At 49.2% G+C, this 18,426-nt stretch overlaps 7 protein-coding genes across 7 annotated transcripts; 3 read left to right on the forward strand and 4 right to left on the reverse strand.

The window, feature by feature from the left end:
- Window positions 1-3: 3 nt before the first annotated feature.
- RhiXN_04432 (uncharacterized protein) lies at window positions 4-973 on the reverse strand (the record flags this gene model as incomplete). The annotated part of the gene is made up of 5 exons (XM_043324249.1): window positions 4-209; window positions 287-326; window positions 376-448; window positions 500-636; window positions 740-973. The coding sequence occupies 5 exons, from the start codon at window positions 971-973 to the stop codon at window positions 4-6; spliced, it is 690 nt and encodes a 229-aa protein (XP_043176668.1).
- A 1,324-nt stretch (window positions 974-2,297) lies between these two features.
- Window positions 2,298-4,492, reverse strand: RhiXN_04433 (uncharacterized protein; the record flags this gene model as incomplete). Its single annotated transcript, XM_043324250.1, has 9 exons — window positions 2,298-2,512; window positions 2,571-2,763; window positions 2,997-3,393; window positions 3,449-3,501; window positions 3,567-3,707; window positions 3,778-4,242; window positions 4,277-4,304; window positions 4,355-4,379; window positions 4,429-4,492. The coding sequence occupies 9 exons, from the start codon at window positions 4,490-4,492 to the stop codon at window positions 2,298-2,300; spliced, it is 1,581 nt and encodes a 526-aa protein (XP_043176669.1).
- Window positions 4,493-4,679: 187 nt separating this feature from the next.
- RhiXN_04434 (Serine/threonine-protein kinase) lies at window positions 4,680-7,109 on the forward strand (the record flags this gene model as incomplete). The annotated part of the gene is made up of 10 exons (XM_043324251.1): window positions 4,680-4,713; window positions 4,773-5,142; window positions 5,192-5,288; window positions 5,391-5,447; window positions 5,508-5,619; window positions 5,685-5,715; window positions 5,771-6,282; window positions 6,334-6,419; window positions 6,472-6,876; window positions 6,930-7,109. The coding sequence occupies 10 exons, from the start codon at window positions 4,680-4,682 to the stop codon at window positions 7,107-7,109; spliced, it is 1,884 nt and encodes a 627-aa protein (XP_043176670.1).
- A 784-nt stretch (window positions 7,110-7,893) lies between these two features.
- On the reverse strand, window positions 7,894-9,049 carry RhiXN_04435 (pre-mRNA-splicing factor 38-associated hydrophilic carboxy-terminal protein; the record flags this gene model as incomplete). The annotated part of the gene is made up of 4 exons (XM_043324252.1): window positions 7,894-8,452; window positions 8,513-8,540; window positions 8,679-8,895; window positions 8,957-9,049. The coding sequence occupies 4 exons, from the start codon at window positions 9,047-9,049 to the stop codon at window positions 7,894-7,896; spliced, it is 897 nt and encodes a 298-aa protein (XP_043176671.1).
- A 128-nt stretch (window positions 9,050-9,177) lies between these two features.
- RhiXN_04436 (Transcription initiation factor IID, 31kD subunit) lies at window positions 9,178-10,039 on the forward strand (the record flags this gene model as incomplete). Its single annotated transcript, XM_043324253.1, has 3 exons — window positions 9,178-9,295; window positions 9,346-9,485; window positions 9,548-10,039. 3 exons carry the CDS (start codon window positions 9,178-9,180, stop codon window positions 10,037-10,039), a joined length of 750 nt encoding a protein of 249 aa, XP_043176672.1.
- Window positions 10,040-11,782: 1,743 nt separating this feature from the next.
- Window positions 11,783-13,827, reverse strand: RhiXN_04437 (ICE-like protease (caspase) p20 domain protein; the record flags this gene model as incomplete). Its single annotated transcript, XM_043324254.1, has 9 exons — window positions 11,783-11,932; window positions 11,997-12,095; window positions 12,149-12,940; window positions 12,991-13,022; window positions 13,074-13,142; window positions 13,220-13,351; window positions 13,401-13,535; window positions 13,594-13,695; window positions 13,770-13,827. The coding sequence occupies 9 exons, from the start codon at window positions 13,825-13,827 to the stop codon at window positions 11,783-11,785; spliced, it is 1,569 nt and encodes a 522-aa protein (XP_043176673.1).
- Window positions 13,828-15,340: 1,513 nt separating this feature from the next.
- On the forward strand, window positions 15,341-17,358 carry RhiXN_04438 (major facilitator superfamily transporter; the record flags this gene model as incomplete). The annotated part of the gene is made up of 8 exons (XM_043324255.1): window positions 15,341-15,407; window positions 15,472-15,635; window positions 15,687-15,709; window positions 15,759-15,866; window positions 15,917-16,000; window positions 16,048-16,454; window positions 16,507-17,160; window positions 17,228-17,358. 8 exons carry the CDS (start codon window positions 15,341-15,343, stop codon window positions 17,356-17,358), a joined length of 1,638 nt encoding a protein of 545 aa, XP_043176674.1.
- Window positions 17,359-18,426: the final 1,068 nt, after the last annotated feature.

Genomic DNA, 18,426 nt, shown 5'->3' on the forward strand with positions numbered 1-18,426 from the left:
CCGCTATTTATCCCCAAATGTCATAGTTGAGCTCGATGCGATAGGCGCCGGAGCAGGCTCAGGTGGATTACGTCCTGCTACGGCATCTGCAAACGTCTTGTTGGGCCGTCCTCGTCTTCCTTCCTCGATGATAGTCGTACGAGTTTTCAAGGAGATCGGAGGAGGCTGGAGCTTGAATGACGGATGGAGTGCATATCGGCGTGGGCGGACTACGGGCGGCGGAAGAGCAAGAAAGGCATAAGACGAAGAAAATTTGCATAGGGGTCATAGTTGCGTCGAATGGTACGGGTGACGGTAGTGAAAAGGGGGTCGTAGGCGTCGTTGGACTGGCTCACACGTAATAAATTTTATAAACGATTCCGGATCTCAACTCACATGGACGATGCAGTCGTTGATGGCGATGACATGACAAGATATGTGTATCTTCAAGTTTTCGGTCAGAGAGCGGCTACTCCGATATCAACGCAAACACTGCGGATGGGCACTGTACAAAGAGAACGTGGGTGCTTGTGAGCGACTGAGCGAGCGAACGCTGGTATATGCACGGGGGGAGGGAGTAGGTTGAACTGAGACCGTCGACGTAAAGAACAGCCGGATAAGAAGCCTCTCTTCGAATGAACACCCAACAATTTGCGTCTGTGTGGCACAAATTGAGTTCCTGACATACTACCACGTGCTCCACCCATCCTCAAATTTCCTAATCGGGACCTTCAATAGACTGCATACATTCCAAACCCACCTGTGGCCCAATCGGTGTGCTGATTATACCCGTGTTCAAGGGGCCGATGTGTCTTTGGCGCACCACCACCAGCATCGACCGAGACTCTCCCAGCACGCCCCGCGAGAACACGGTAGCAGCATGCACACGCTTGCAGCCCTTCTGTTCTTCTCGCTCGCTGCAGCTCCCCAGCTTCAGCCGACCATTCAACCCTTCTTCGTCTTCCATTCTCCCAGACGAAGACCCCGTTCCCATCCTCTTCCTTCCGCCGAGTATTGTCAATCCGGCTCCCCGTTGAACCCCTGTTCATCACAGGGCCCACTCTTGCCAATCATCAAGGAAGCCCCCCCCGACACCAACATCTTCCCCACCTCAGACAACATTGACAGTCGTCCAACAAGCTGTGGAAACTATTCATGTCGTGGCAGAGACCAAATTCATGACTATCACCATCACCGTTCAAGCGCCGACCGTCCATCACCCACACTAACACTAACATCACATCAGCATCAATATCGGCACCCGAGCCGGATTGGGTGCCTCCGCTAGCTCGAATGCCGAAATGAACCGTTCGTGGCGACTTATTTTCCAGATTGGACAGGCACGAATTTCCACCTGAAAAGGTCGATTTTAAGCGATTCGCATGGATCGACTTTGGTCAGCCCCTGACAATCACATATTCTTTTCCGGATAATAACTATTCTCCTTTCTCTTTCTCTCCCTATTACAGCATTCGCGGTCCCGGACGAGAACCGCCAACTCACATTCACATCAGACAACTCGGAAGATCTCTTGAACCGACTGGTCAAATCTGCCCATGCGCACGGCAGCCGAGTCAAGTTGAGCATCGGGATGGACAGGTAGTCGGTAAATCCACACTCCAAAACCCTCTTGGGTTCTTGGCAAATTCCCTCCACCCTGCCCCCCTCTCACTCAATTTTCGTGTGTCATAATTAGGTACTTCTCAGATGCCGTGTCAACAGATGTCAATCGGCGCGAGTTGGTAAAGAACACGGTTCAGATGTACAAAAAGTTTAATTTGGACGGGATCGACATGTACGTTTCAGTGCGAGTGCAGAGTTACTCCACTTGGAGTGTTAATCGCTCCACATTCTATAGAGATTGGGAATACCCCGGCGTCCAGGGGCAGGAAACAACCAAGTCTCACCACCCCAGGACGTACTCACTTTTTGACTTTTCTCCAGCTCTTACGTTCCCAACTACCCAAATCAGCTAAACTAACGGCAGCGACCCAGGTTACGCCGTTTGCAGGCCCGGACGGCCGCCGCTCGCAGATGTCTGAATTCGCCAAGGTGGATTGGATATTGATCATGAATTATGATATTTGGGAGGCAAGTCGGCAGTTTTTTATTTTATTTTTCGAGTTTGAGTTTGGAATTAATTAATTCCTGCGTGTGTGTGTGTGTGCGTGCGTGCGGGGGGCAATGGAATGAAGCGAGTCCGACTCCTGGGCCTAACGCACCCTTGCGTGACGGGTGCCATAATTCCACTCAGCCGGACGCGAGCGCTAGTGCATCCGTTGCGGCGTGGACGAGCGCGGGGTTTCCTTCGTACCAGATTACACTCGGTTTGCCGTCGTATGGGTATGTCCAGACGTCGGATGCCCGTAAGCTAATCCAGCGAAGTCGGACTGCCAAGTTGGGAAATCTTCGAATTCGACGAGACGATGGGACCCCCGGAACAGGATCGGTACGAGTCCAAGGAGAGGGTGAGGGACGATAGTGGACAGGTTCAGTTCAAGCAACTGGTCAATGTCGGCACTCAAGCTCAATTCTAATGGGAATTATGTCGGCGCTGGGTTCAATCGGTTATGGGATGTATGCTCCAGCACTGTGAGTCTTGGTCTCGAGCGAGCTCGAGTTATTCTGATGAGAAATGCAGCCGTACCTGGTTTCCCAAAACGCCAAGCAAGTCGTAGCATACGATGATCCCCAATCGTTAGGAATGAAAGCCGCATTCGCTCGAGGCGCCGGTTTGCGGGTGTGAACATGTTTGACGTTCATGGAGACACCGAGAATTGGACTCTAACGGATGCTATTCGTGAGGGGCTCGGATTGGTATAGACAGACCTTTGGATTATTCTTAGATAACATTTGTACTTGTACTTGACGCATTCACAACGAACATTTCCATTCTAAATGCATGTAAAAGTCTGTGGATTCAAAGAAAGTAAATGAACATACAAAATCCGACCCAACAATAAAACTAATCGACATCCATGTCCTCGGCTGCCTTTTTCTTGGCCTCCTTTTTTAACCTCTTCCTTTCCTTTCTTGCCGCTTCGTCCTCGTCGTTGGCCGCTCTCCTCCGCTTGGCCTTTCTGCACTGTCGCCTCTCGTTCCTCGGCGGGGGCGACGTACACTTCTTCTCGCTCCTTTTTCCGTTCTGCAGTCGCCTCTGCCTGTTTGGCCTTGCGTTTTGCCTCTTCTCTCGCCTCCTTGTCCTTGGCCTTTAGGAAATACTCCCCAGACTCGAGTTCCAAATCCACCTTGCGAGGAAGTTGCGCAGGCGGGAAGGGAGTATATACTTTCTTTTTGGGTTTCTCTTTCTTCTCGGTCGCTGGTGCTGACGCTGGTGCCGGTGCAGACCCATCTCCAAGGGGAGTCGCGTTCGCGTTCGTCGCACCCTCCTGTCTCTCCCTCTCTCTTGGCGCTCTTTTGCGCACTCGTAAGATGTCGTTTCCTGAACTGGGGAAGAAACCTATCCCACGACTCGGTCGCCAATTTTGGATCCTTGGCAAGTTCCCGCTTGACCATTAGTTCCTAGATTAAACAAAGATTAGGTTGGAGACCTTGGAACCTTGTAAAGGCGGGTCGCGGTGGCGCACCTTGATACGGTAGATGGGGTGTATATTTTTCATACAGTCGATTACAATTCGGCGGACTTCTTTGAGAGCTTTGTAAGGTCCCATCACGCTCACGGTGTTCCCTTGTACCAGTACATAGCATCCAGTCAAAAGTTCAATGGCCTAAAAATTCAGGTGTTGATGAGCTTCTTCAGTTTGAGAGACAGATGGTGAAATAAATAAAAAATCGTACCTTGAGCGTGCTCCCATCAGGGCCAATAATCCGCTGTCGGCGTTTGACAAACCGTTCTTTATTCCTGACCAGACCTCCAATTTTGATAATATCGCACGCAACATTGTCATCCAGGATCTTGACAGCCTGACCGATCGCTGTGCCTCGAGCGAGGAGCTTGATAAGGTCGCGCGCTTTGAAAATGATGTACGGGTCCCATGTCTTGCGGGTCGTTCGAACGGACATGGAACCATGGATAAGATCGAGGGTGCATGCTATCCCCTGTTTGGATAGTGAGGTCAGAATGATATGCTTAGTGAAAGCAGGTAAGATATGACTTGCGTGATGCTGTAGTGCTGTCGTCACTGCGCTCCAAACTTCCCTCAGATACTTTTCGCGGTACTTTGGGAATAGAGTAGCGAACGATGATTCCTGGGTGAATGCACCAGCCACATTGTCTTCTGGCTTGAACTCGTCAATTTTCCACTATGGAAAAATATACATGTAAGCATGGGGCGACCGGCAGGATAAATTTTAGTGGACTTGCACTGGCGAGCGAGTGGTCAGTTTTGGTTTGTTTACTTGATTGAAAACTTACTGGTCAATGTCATCGGTATCCCATGCTTTAGGAGAGGTGAGATAGGCCTAATGAGCATTGTGTGCAGAACTTACGCTTGTCTTTACGATGACGCTTGTTTTTATTGACCGGTACTGACGTCTCTGTGGTCTCGGCCATGGTGGATGCTTGAGAGGATATATTAAGCGCCGAGTGGGGAGGAATGACGGAAACTTGCTGGAAATTTCACGTGCGGTGGGGCCGGACAGTGATATCATCGGCATGACGCAACTGGTACGCTGGTTTTCGACCTTTTTATATCAGCTCAACGTACATCTCTCTCTACATCTACCAACTTCCACCCACGATGCCTTCCGGAGCAGTGATGGACGCGTTCAAGAGTGAGTTTCGTTTGCTATTTGTTTACATATATGTCTGTCTAACAGGGATTGTGGACTAGATTTGATCCGACATGGCAAGCATGCTCGGGCACCGGCCGCCCAGGCTGCGTCACCGGTAGTGACCGACCACCAGGCATCGAGACGTGATGACGGCGCTTCCCGAAGCAGCCGAGAGCGGGAACGAGAACGAGAACGAGAACGAGAACGGGAGCGAGAACGAGAATCTCGAGAGCAAGAACGGCAACGACAGAGTGCACAGGAAAAGGCACAAATGCAAATGCCATCGAAACACGAATCGATTCCTACCACCGAGAACAAGCCCTATTCACGCGAGGCCGAGATGATAGTTGCCGAAGAGCGCGAGGCCGCGAGCAAGATGCCCCAGTTCCCTGCCCTCGAGCGATACAGGATGATCGAGAAGATGGGAGAGTGAGTACATGATGTCATTGAATATCGTATTTCTCACATTTCCCCCTAGTGGTGCTTTCTCCAATGTCTTCAAGGCTGTCGATCTCCAGACGGGCAAGAAAGTCGCTGTCAAGGTCGTCCGCAAGTACGAGATGAGCAGCTCACAGGTTAGTGTCCGTTCTTTGTGGCCTGGTCTACTCCGCCATGGCCCTCAAGCTGACAACATCTTTCGCTCCCACCCCCCGTTGGCGCGCTGAAATTACCCTCAGGACGGAAACAAGCACCTGAACGAAAAATTCAAGAAAAAGGGTCAGCGCGTCACGGAGGTGCGAGCTTTCATCATGTCTACACATCCCAGCGTCATAGGGCTAACGTTTTGATTTCAGCGCGCAAATATACTCAAAGAAGTTTCCATTATGCGTGGCCTCAACCACCAATCTATCGTTAAGCTCTTGTCATTTAGCGAATCCGATGAACACTTTTTCCTCGTCTTGGAACGTGAGTCGCCCCGGGCCCTACTACACCGCCACGGATGACTGATCATCCCACTTAATTTCATCCAGTGATGGGTGGAGGAGAGCTCTTCCATCAAATGTGCGTCATTTCTCTGCTTTTACTCGCTTCTGCGCTGACTCAGCTCTTTGCGCAGTGTCAAGCTCACCTACTTTAGTGAGCCCCTTGCACGACATGTTATCCTCCAAGTCGCACACGGCATTCGCTATCTACATGAAGAACGGGGTGTCGTACACCGTGACATCAAGCCCGAGAACTTGCTCTTTGAACGTATCCCCATCATCCCCAGCAAGAACCCTGTAGCTCGACAGTATGACGAGGACAAGGAAGACGAGGGTGAATTCATTCCGGGAGTAGGAGGCGGAGGAATCGGGCGTGTCAAGATTGCAGATTTCGGTCTAAGCAAGATTGTCTGGGACGAACAAACCATGACGCCATGCGGTACTGTCGGCTATACCGCCCCCGAAATCGTCAAGGACGAACGGTACAGCAAGAGTGTGGACATGTGGGCACTTGGATGCGTGCTTTATACCCTCCTCTGCGGCTTCCCTCCATTCTACGACGAGAGTATCAACGTCCTTACCGAAAAGGTTGCCCGTGGATACTACACCTTCCTCAGCCCGTGGTGGGATGACATCTCTGCTAGCTGTGAGTACATTCAACGATGGTTTTTGACGCATTTTGTAACTGCGATTTCAGCCAAGGATCTCATCAGCCACTTGCTTTGCGTCGATCCAACCCAACGATACACGATCGATGAATTCCTTGCTCATCCCTGGTGCCATGTACGTCATAGCATATATTCTATAGGAAATGAAATCTAACAGTTCAATCCAGGAAACCGAAGCACCTCTGCCTCCACCAACGCCAGCCGCCGTTAACCGAGGCAATGCTCCAATGGATTCGCCCCTCTTGGCTGCTGTGCGCGGAGGAGCTCGCGACGGGCGGTCACCCGGTTTGGCCACCCTCAAGGAAGCATTCGACGTCACCTATGCCGTACACCGTATGGAAGAAGAGGGTGCCCGGCGAAAACGCGGCGGCGGAGGGTTCTTGCACAACCTCAACGAGGAGGACGAGGAGGAAGAAGACTCGGAGACCATCACGCGCAAGTATGGTGCTGAAGTCGGGCGGGCTGTGGACGAGAGGCGAAACCAGCAACAGCAACAGCAGCAGCAGCAGCAGCACAACAACAACAACCACAGCAGCAGCAGCAGTATTCGGGTGCAGGCGGAGCCGATCGACGTGTTGCCGAGGCACAGTTGTACCAAGGTGGCCGGGCCGGTCCTCGCGACCAGGGTACGATGAGAAAACGGGCTGGAGGCGCGTTCGATCTTGACCTGAACAACGCAACGCTGCTCGGACGAAGGCACAAACGCACAGTCGAACCAAGTCCCTTGGGCAGGTTCGCACCTCAACAGCAACAACAGAATGGAGGTATATTGGATGTACCGGGCAGCCCGATGCGGGTTGATTAAGGGCTCGTCTATACCCACACTTGCTCTTCCTGTCTCAGCCTATTCTGCGGAACGACCTTGAAACGACCGTCCTCGGTAGTCTGTACTGTTATCGCGCACTTGTTGATTTTGTCTCATTCTTCTGGACCCCCTTTTTTTATGTAACGATTTGTTGTTTGTATAGCATCCATTTTGAATTCATGTTACCCTTCAGAAAGATTCACCGTTTATCGAATTCGCAAGATCGACGGTTGGGCATTGACGAGTGACGTCATGGCAGGTGATCATTAGTCTAGGCAGGGTAACCGTCAGAGACGAACGAAAGAGGAAATAGGTCGAACCCAAGACCGACGAGCAGTGAGACCGTGTAGAGACCGTAGACAGACCCGAAAGCAAAAGACGAAGACAAAAATACACCAAAGAAATACAACGAAACATGATAGCAGCAAAAAGCACCTACAAAAGCTAAGCCCGTGATAGATCCGAAAAAAAAGCACGACACAAACACCTCTAGGCAAACATATAAATAGTAGATAGCGATTCGGCTTTGTATACAGTAGTGCAGTTTGTTCGTTCGTGTGACACAACATACGAAAAAAGACATTCGACGTGACAAGTTAAAAGTGGATATAGTAGGGATGGGTGGCTCTAAGCAAAAGGAAATACTGTCAGTTGGCGGGGTACCTGGATGCAAACGAGGGGCACGCGGGAGCGAGACTCACCTTGAACATACGCGAGTCCAGAATGCACCCAACCCAAACAAGAAACCCATAAAGAAATTCAAACCAAGCTACAAGTCATATTCCTATAGCCCCAATCGCTGGACCAACCCGCGGTCACCGCCTTGCCCAGCATTACCATTCTGCCCCGTCGACGAAGCACTGGTCGCTGATCCTCGTATGGGCAATCCGGGCCCTCCGGCTCTTGGGGGTCCACCTCGGCCTCCGCCTCCAGCTCCGTTTCTTCCGCTGACACTTCGTTGACCGTTCCCTCCGGGTCCCTCTCCTGGTTTCCGGCCTCCACCCTCGGAGGGACCAAGACGAGGCTTTTTGTGTGCCCGAGGACCGGTAGGTAGGTTACCCCGGTCTCGGTCTCTGTCCCGTTCTCTATCTCTATCCCAATCTCGGTCCCTGTCACGTTCGCGCTCGCGTTCCCTATCTCTATCTCTATCACGCTCCCGCTCGCGGTCACGCTCTCGATCTCGGTCGTGTTCTCTCGAGCGTTCCCTCGGGCGGCTAGATGCAGGTACGAGGCGCCGGGGAGGCGATGCTGACCGTCGTTGATCAGGCGTGGAGGACCGCCTATGCTGCTCTTGTTGAGTAACCGATTTAGCTAGTGGGATTCGGCCATGATCAAGCTTGGAGCTAGATTATGTTCAAACGTTATATTTCGTCATGCATATGTAGTGTTTCGGTCCAACGTACTTGAGCTCCGCGATCCTGGCTTCGGCGCCTGATGAAAAAAAGTCCAGCTGTCAACGGCGTAAATCGTGAGGTAAACACAATGGGGACTTGCCTTCCAGTTGGTCCTCTAGACGCTTGATCGTTCTCCGTAGACCCACTACCTCCTCTCTCTGACGCGCAAGCTCACTTGAACGTAATAGTTCATATAATTCATCGTTCTCGGTTTGTAACAATTTCAGTCGTTGGGTGATGGCATTGCTGAGAGGTGCGGGTGTGCCAGTCGAGGGCCCGTGCGTGACGAGAGGTGAAAGCAAAGCAAGGACAGGCGCCGGTATACTTATAACAGCATCGTCCTCTGGATCAGATGCACCTGGCAATTTCTGCCGTAGGCTGGATATCTCGTCCTGTTGCAGCCAGTACTCCGCAATGAGTTATATATTGACTAAAAATGGGATATCTGCTCACCGTCAGTGCAGATATTTGTTTCTCCCGCTGTCTCAGCAGCGTCTCTAGCTCCAGCTCGCGTTCTGACGGCAAAGCCATGTCAATGTCCGCCATGTGGTGAACAGAGAAGAGCACAGTGTGGCGGTTTGGTCCAGGAGAGCAATGTCTCGGTTTGCAAATTCACGTGGGGAATAACATCGAGTTAAGCGCTGGCCTTCGTTCGGTTCCTTAGCCTCCCAACCATGGCTCACGACACCCTTCCTAGAGACGCAAGGATCATTGCTTTGCTTATAGCTGCCAACCCCTCAATCAAAGACGCGCATCCCGCGGTATTGCACCAACTTTTAGAGTTTTCGCATCGTATGTGCACATCTCGACGTAATACAACAAACAAATAACAATTGTAATAGGATATACTTCGCAGGTCCTTAGCGATGCCCTCGTCTACGCGGAACATGCTGGAAGGGCGGGGACTATACAACAGGATGATGTTACTCTGGCAGTTCAAGCACGTGTCGGTTGGGAGATGGGTGGACCGGTTCCAAAAGAGGTGGGTCACAGCCAAATTAACTGTTCCTGTTCGCTCCTTACCAAACTATTTCGGCCACCTAGCATCTGATGGCGTTGGCAACCAAGACAAACGCGCAATCTCTTCCCGCCGTCTCGGACACGTACGGAATTCGCGTTCCTGCCAAACATGCACTCACCTCGGTCGACTTTGATATTGTACCCAACAAGCCGCCTCCGGGTTTGAACGGTCCTGAGACATACGAGGAAGAGTACGAAGAGTGGGAAGAGGATGATACACCGGAACAACCGTCGGGGCCTCAAGGAGATGATCTGATGGTCATGGACGACCCCGACGAGCCGATTGCGCTCGTGGAGGATGTGGCACCTATGCAGAATGGCGGCGCGACGGCAGGGGAAGAAGCCCCTACGCAGGTTGACGAGGGGGCTGGAAGCGATGCAGATGACTTGTTTGGTGACGCAGGAGAGGATGATGCCGACAAGATGGACCAAGACGCACCAGCTCCTGAACCTTCTGGGACATCCCCGTCTGCAGGAGCCAAGCGAAAAATGGAAGAAGACGATAATTATGATTGATTGTAATGACGTACCTGTATTACATTCCCTTGTTATCTATTTATTCGTTTTGTTTTCTTCAAACTATTACATCGTATCGGAACCAGCACACACAAGCACCACGTACAATCGACATGAAAATGTGTATAATTTGATGTGTCCTTGCTGGTGTATAGAGCCTAGAATTCACAACTGACGTTGAAAATACTACAGTGGGCTGTCGAAGTGACAGGAGTTTGCGAAGATAGTGGCCATTTGTACGATGGTTGGGGCTATAGTTCCAATCAACGGGTACGTTCTGAGAAAGCACGATATCCGAATAGTAAGGTTATGGTTAAACACACTCATACTGTAATCTACTTCATTAACACTAATAAATGATTCATACTGTTCATGGTATGTCGCGAAAGTCCACATGTACATGCATACAGGTTCAAAGGCCAAACAATCCATAGGAGCAATCCGGTGGCGTATTAATGGCCCGAGAAATATTTCCTAAATTGATTTGCTACAGGGGCAGTCAGCTATAAGGTACAACCATGTCTCACTTCCCTAGGGCTATCTGAGACTCTTCATGCATCGGCTCGCTTGTCGACGACAGTGGACCTGTAGATGTGAGAGTCCTCACTCAGTACTGCCTCTTTCCAGAAAAAAAAAAAAAAAAAAAAAAGGAAAGAAAGAAAAGAAAAACGGCAATTCAATAAATAAAAACCGAGGCAAAAGGGCCTGAACTGAAAGAAGGTAGAAGCGCAGAAGAATAAAAATAAAGCTCCCTCCCTCGTCCCCGGTCAAGCCCCCCTGTTCGTAGGATGCGCCACTCCATCACCCCAGCGGGTCAAGCCTGGTACAACAGAATACAAAGGGGTCGCGGATCGGATGAATATGGCAGTCGCTCATCGCGCAGTCCACTCCAAGCACTCTGCCGGACCATCACCGTCGTGGAGGTGATTGGCAAAAGTACGATACGATGCAACGTGTATGAGGGATTGTGGTACGAGGTCGACGCGACGCGTGCCGAGACGTCCACCAGCCCCGCCTCGTCCAGTAGGAGCGACTCAGGGGAGAGAGGAAAGGAGCGATAGAGAGCAGATACTGAGCGGATACCCACCTTGAGGGAGCTGGATATAGCGCATATAGGCCCTCAGGCAAAGTGTGGGAGGAGGGAAGGCGAGTGAGAAGATGGTGGTTGAGTGAAAGCTGGTCGAGGTCTAGGAGGCTTCTTATAGCTTAGCGAGAGATAGGAGGTAGTAGGGGTGAATTGGCCGGAAGCTTGGGCCATGGTGTGGTTGAATGCACTATTTCCCTTTTCATTAATATTAAATGCATGAAAGGGGCATAGTTGAGTCACAAGGAATGTGGGGATGTGCCCAAGCCGCAGAAACAAATTTCAAAAGGAACAAAGAACAATCCCTCAATCAGGAGCCACGCATATAAGTATGTTGAGAATTCGACTCAGCATGTGCAAGTAGGACACAAGCATCCATGCCTCAGCATAGTCGAGTGAGACACACTGCGAACATATTCATCGAGCTCTAGTCACGGTATTAATGTGTGAAAGCTCAAAGCCACGTATGACTCTGAATTAATCGCATCTAGCGAAGCTATATCCAAGATTCACGTCATAGAAAGATATAAATGCCCGAGTTGTATGTCCCGATACAGGTCATATCCACTCATTCTAAAGTTGTAAACTTGAATGGCTACTCGTTTAAGCGTTTGAACTCGCTGGACATACCCTAAGAACACCTAAGACACCGTTTCCTATCACGGCATCACTTTTTCAGGATCCTGGGCTCTAGTACGAAAAGCTGCGGCGGCCTGCACCGGCTTGGACGAGCCCCGGTTATGTTGCGTTGTGCCCGTTTGAAGCGAAGGTTGTGGCGCGAGTATGTTGGCGCCAATAGGGAGTCCATTCTTAGGTGTGGGCATTAGCCCAAATAATGAATAACTCTATACAGATGTAGAGATGCTGACTTACTGCTCGGCAGAAGTTCACATTCCTCGTGAAAAAATCGTAGACTTTGGCCGCAATACCCATACTTGATAGCGAATCTACCAAGCTATAGATGCTTTCATGCTCTACGTGTTGACAAATTAGTATGAGTAAACCCCGAGTAAACAAACGCTTACCCCTGACCGTTGCCAATCTGGGTGTTGAGGACGAGGCAGAGGCATTGGGCATGGCTCTCCCTTCAGACAAGGCTCACAACGCCCGATCTCGTGTATTCTTTTGTGAGTGAACTCCAAAAGGCGCGATAATCGACCCAACTCGTAGTCAATGGAGCCAACGAGGTCACTCCCATTACGACCCGGTTCATGGGAGGCCATCATAAGGGCAAGAAGAAAGCATGACCGAGGAATATCCTTCCTGTTTGGGAATTCCAGTCCCGCTGACCTTTGTCCAGGAGAACAAGAGCATATGAACTCGACGCCAGTATGAGAGCCAACAAGTGTCTGCTTGTCTGTGCGGCAGTAGTCAAGAATGATAGTGACCGTCCGATTTTTTGGATAACAGTCAATCTGTAGCTTCCACATCCAACGTCGCAGGTCCCTGTCCGTGATATACTTGCCATCCATCAGACACATACAGTTATGCTCGTCTCCCTCTCCCGTCAGTAGTATCAGGACTTTTGACTCGGATGATTTTGTCGCTTCCCGGTAGAGCTTCCCGATTGCGTCTTCGATCGCGTCAAAGGTAGCATTTTCGCCCGAGATGCTATCGAAATAAGTATATTCCGAGTGGTGGTCTTTAAATATGAGGTTTAAGATGTCGGCATCACACTGAGGGTCTTTCAATCCACCATACGCAACAGCAACAACCAGAATCAGTAAACTATATGCAGGAGGTACGATAGGCTCAGCATGCATAATTGGAAGCTCGTGTGACCCGTCGTAGAGCGTCATCTGCAACGGCAACGGCCGCTGTGGCGGAATTTGTAATACGACCTGACCACTGTCTGTGGAAAGCTTACAGAGACGTCGGGGTGGCTCTTCAGGACTTGAGCTTGGAATTAAAGTAGGATAGGTTCGAGCCCGTAGCGGAAATCGATCACACCGGTCAACTGGGGGGCCAACCAAATTTTTATTCGGGAAACATCGACGATGTTTGATCTGGATGCGTTCTCTGTTATAAGCTACATAGATAAGCCACCAAACATCAGCATTACTTAGGCTACATCTGATGGGCTTGTTTACACGCACGTCTATGCAATGCCTTCTTGAGAGCTGTGCTCTCTCTAGTCTCATCGGTCGCGGTTATCGAAGTAGTCTGCGAAAAATGGCCAGATGCTCCCGTTCCATTCTCCACCACTTCAGGTTTCTGCAGAGCTAGCGCTTTACCCAAGAGTTAGCTCTATGGACATGGCCATCCCAGGAAACCTACCTTGCGTCCAATCGTAGACAGGTGATGCTCCTGCCTCTATTGCAGCTTGCTTGCCTCTTCTGACACGTCTCTGTCTTTCAATACCATCTTCACTGCTTTCCGTAATTGCAACCGATTCATCGGTCCACTTGGATTCTACGTGGTCTCTTTGGTAAGTTCTCCTGAGCTGAAAACCCCCGGGAGCAAAACGTACCAGATTCAAGTTGGGATGAATTCAGGTACTTTTCACTCAGGCCTTGCATACCCGATGAATCCTTATCTCCAAGCTGTCCGCTGACGGTTTCACTAAGCACACCTGTTTTTTTAAGTATGAGTAAGCCCAAATTTCGAACAAACCGGAATACGTTCATAAATCTGTAGTTAACTTACCATTCAACATCGGCCCCACGCTACTTGCTGCGACCACACCCGCCCTCGAGCCACGCATAGTCGTCTGTCTTTGATAGCATTATCGACTTTGACTGCGTCCAATTTGTTCTGCGAGAAGAAGTGAAACATAGTGTAGATTAAATCGGCGCGGGTCTCAGCGCGCAGCGCTGAAACTACTATGCGCGCCCAATAACGGTAAGTAAAGATTATTCAACAACGAAATGCTATACCAAGCAATGAAGGATGGGTACGAGTTTGGAGGGGCGATCGCGAGCTGCTAGCCTGTTGGGAGCCAGCGCAGGTTTTGTGTGTCGAGGGTATGAGCCAACAATGAGTTTATCGACCCTCTCGCCTATGCTGTGCTAGTTGACATCTCCTGATCCTAAATTCTGACAGAAACTTCCAACTTGAGAATCCATCCGGAATAAATGCTAGAATAAAGGAAGGAAGCATAATCCTTCCAGCCAGTGGACGAACGAAAAATACTCAGGTCCCTCCAAATGCGAGTATCTGCAGCCGACTGGTGTGTTACGGACGACGCATTTAGCCAGTTTGAGTGTGGGAACATTATGCATTTGTCGCAAGAACCAGAGCAATACTGGAACAATGACAACAACTCGACACGATATATCTGGTGATGAATTATGTGTGCGTGTTTGCCATCCTGTGAGCTCGAAAAAACACAGGACCCCCCCCATCAACTCTTGAGCTTGGTTTTGCCAAGCATCCGCGTCCCAGATTGAATCCGAAGCCGATGAATCGGGATGCGGTTTCTATGGAAATAGCCCGATCGATAATATGGAGTGGCCATGGGAGGAATCATGCACTTCTACAACTATAGGTATTTTTGTAGCTTCGAGACCTGGGGACTTGTGCTCGTACTTAGAAAGGAGAGTTGATCGTGTTTATTGAACGTCTCATGACATTAGGTCTCAGACTCTGTAGTGGATTGTCTTCTGACTATAGTAGTATCATCCATTAATTCTTCGCAGAAAGAAAAGAAAAGACATTCTCGCAACACTTTTTGTCTTAAGTTGACTTAAGGGCCTGATATGTAGTGAGTTGCCGTTTTGTATACGTAATTGTAATGACTTAGGGTGACTGAGCGTTTCTTTGGAGTCGGCAATATCATCCTTGTGCTCCATACGATGGTTATAAAATACCTGTTTCCAAAGTCTAAATCTCGTTGTTAATGAAAGGGAATTGTTGAAAACAGGGCCGATTCAGAGTCAACATATAGTTCCTGATAGGGAGCAATTACATTCGCAAATCAACATATAATAAATCTCGGATGAAATTGAAAGGTGAATTGTGTACGAGGGCCAAAGTAATCACATATGAGCCCTGGCCATTATGATACCGCCAATTCATATCAACATCCCCTAAACGAGCTATTTAAACACCCGTTAACTGTTAAATCGGGGGTCGATATGGCGCACCTGGATGGGTTATTATAACTCGAAGATGGATCCTGAAACGCTAACTGTAATAGAATATCAAATGTACCACAGTCTGGGCGCTCGTGCAGCCTCCTCGCGTAAGGTCTGCAAGTCACAACCATACCTTCAGTCATGACTCCGGAGAAGAGAAAGTGGATTCAAAAGGTTATTGTATTCGCGCTTATTTTGGATTTATTTGGTAGGGGAGTTATCTTCTGGACACAAGGTGGCGTGATATTGATCCACTACGTGGCGCTAAATAGCATTTACAATCCCACTCCCACTATTCCCCCGACTTATTGATTGGTACACTCGCAAAGAAAGTGATAGCGCACTCCTAGCTGTGATATTAAGAAGGATCAATAGGTTCAGGCAGAAGGTTGCCCCTCATGCGGTGCAACGCAAGTGGGATGTAGTCTTGCTTGGGGTACGTTTCGGGGCGGTTCAATAGCTACACACTACTGACTTAATAGTGTAGGGGCTCATGGGGTCACTTTTCAGGTACCTATGGAGTGATTTATTCAAAAATAATTTCTGATTTCCCTCCTAGCTCGCTTCAATTTTTCATATCACCTTATATCGGAAGTCTATCCGACAAGTATGGTAGGAAACGCGTTTTGTTGGTTAGCATGATAGGGAACATTTTGTCTGCGATTGTGTGAGTTAGGATCAATTATTTATGCGGCAATACTAAAGCTGTTATTCTAGTTGGATTCAATCCACCTCGTTTGCCTCGTTCTTACTTGCACGTGCTATCGGGGGTATCAGTGAAGGAAATGTTCAACTTTCTATGTAAGTATGCTTAGATTATGGCTTAAAAGGCCACTGACTATGTATAGCGCTATGTTATCTGACATCACGCCTCCATCCCGCCGTTCGGCTGCGTTGATGTTTGTTGGTATCGCATTTTCAATCTGTTTCACTATTGGGCCTCCAATCGGTGCATATTTCTCGATCCATCCTTTTCCTCTTTCGTTCGCTCGCGACATGAACATTTACGCTACACCTGCGATTTTGACTCTCATCCTTTTGCTAGTCGAGACTGCTTTTCTTGCCGTCTATTTACCAGAAACTCGAGGCGCTGCTGCTGTTGAGGAAGAGGGTGACGAGACCGTCCGAAACAGGTACAAGAAGCTTCCACTAGGGGAAAGAAGGGCCTTGCTCAAGCGTCTGGGAGACCTTCATTTCTCATTTCTCAGTCTATTCTCGGGGGTAGAATTTACACTTACATTCCTTACCTTCGATCGTGAGTCATCACACACTTACCTTGATCTTAACTTGCTAAGTTGATCGTTCAGTTCTGGACTGGAACAACTCACAAAATGGGCGCCTCCTTGGACTCATTGGCGTGTTCTCTGCTCTTCTCCAGGGTGGATACGTTCGACGAGCTACGTCCAAGGTCGGCGAATCTGCGTTTGCCAGAAGAGGTATGGTGAGCTGTGCAGGAGCCATGATTATCCTATCAATGATCCCGCACATGGTGCGTGGTACTGGGAACGGCAAAGTTACCTCAACAGACATACGTACTGCTGTTGGGTTGCTTCATGCAGCGGCTGCATTACTATCGTTCACCAGTGCAACAGTCGTAACATCCCTAACTGCCCTGGCATCTCTGCAATGCGACGAAGAGACTCCAAAAAGTAGACACTCAGCTACCTCCAGCTCTTCATCCAATCCTAAACCTGAACAAAACGTGGCTGAAAGTGCCGTCAAGACTTCCCCAGGGTCTGGCGGATCGTTACATGCGCAATTAAAGTCGCCTGTTTCCAAAGGGAGAGTGGCTTCAGCAATGACCAGCCGTGGTGCACCAACATTAGCAAGTGAAACACAACCACAGTCTGTTCATAGCAATATAACCCCAGTAAATAATTCGGATGTAATATCCACTGGCCGTGCGCTAGGAGAGTTCCGCTCTTCTGGTCAACTTGGACGAGCTATTGGTCCACTCCTAGGTAAGCGAATGTCTCTATGTAACGTCCTGTTGATGGCCACTGACTGTTGTAACTTGCTGTGCTATAGCCTGCTTGGCATACTGGACAGTTGGTCCCTCTGTGACCTATTCTGCGACGGCTCTTGCAATGTGTGCCTTGGTTTGGCGTACCGGCACTGTCATGAGCAAGCTGAAGCGAGTCGATGCCCGATCACAATGAGAGTGACTTTCTTGTCTTAATAAGTATATATGACATCTTGGACTCTAACATTTATTGGATAATCTCGTTCCTAATTAATCGTTGGAGATTCATTCAGAATATTCTCCTACTTGGTATCGCTCGAGGCAAGTTGATCATGAGGCTGCTGCGTTTGTCATATTCCCGTAGTTTCAATACGATATTGGCGCTTAGGGACTGCCATGATGTTTTATCCGAAGGAAAACATAGACTTCATCCATGTTTCAACTGCACAATAATCGTGGAATTCAATCACCTAGAGAAGATGATTCGGATTATATACTCACTAATGCCCAATTTTCCAAAAGTAACACTGGCCAAGAATATGCTAGTAGAAGGGAGGCAGTAGACGACGTCTGTTGTTTGCTCAAAGGACCGAGGCTCGTCTATATCATTTGTGCATATGTTAAATAGCATACTCAAAGCAGGGATAGCAGGCACATCCGAAGTCAGCAGCTTGCCGTCTATGCGTAGTGGGGTTATTTGTCCTGTGATAAGAGATAGTGCAATGCATGTGAGCCACTGTTAAAGGTTATTAATGTGATGTTCTTCCTGTCGGTACTACTCGAAGGAATTAAGTTATAATATGGGTAAAACAGCACCGTGTCGTGATATTCATTACCTAGCTTCAAATAATATGAATGCCTGAGGTAATTTATGCTATGTATGCGCATCGGAGTAGCGAATATAGGAAGGTACATGCCGGAGGGGTCAGCAGGCAGGGTGTTTCAACGTCAACGATGCTAAAGTTGGCGGTCATCCAGCAGAATCGTAAATAAGTCACGAAGCTTTGATAGAATACCGGGGATGGCAACCAAGACATCCTCCAGCCTCGAGTTCAGAAACGAGGCATAAGGCTGTGCGTTTGAGTTACGGCGGGTTGATTTAATAAGTGTGCACATGCGGTGCGAGCCCACTCAGGTGCATTGATTAATGTAGAGAACCTATGAGTCAGAGTTGAATAGATTTCACGGATGGCGCGTTACCCTGTATGCATCGTTGTCGCGACCAATGATAATCTACAACGTCTATACCTCACTATTATCCCAG

This window comes from Rhizoctonia solani, chromosome 1 (assembly GCF_016906535.1).
Source record: "Rhizoctonia solani chromosome 1, complete sequence".
Taxonomy (NCBI): domain Eukaryota; kingdom Fungi; phylum Basidiomycota; class Agaricomycetes; order Cantharellales; family Ceratobasidiaceae; genus Rhizoctonia; species Rhizoctonia solani.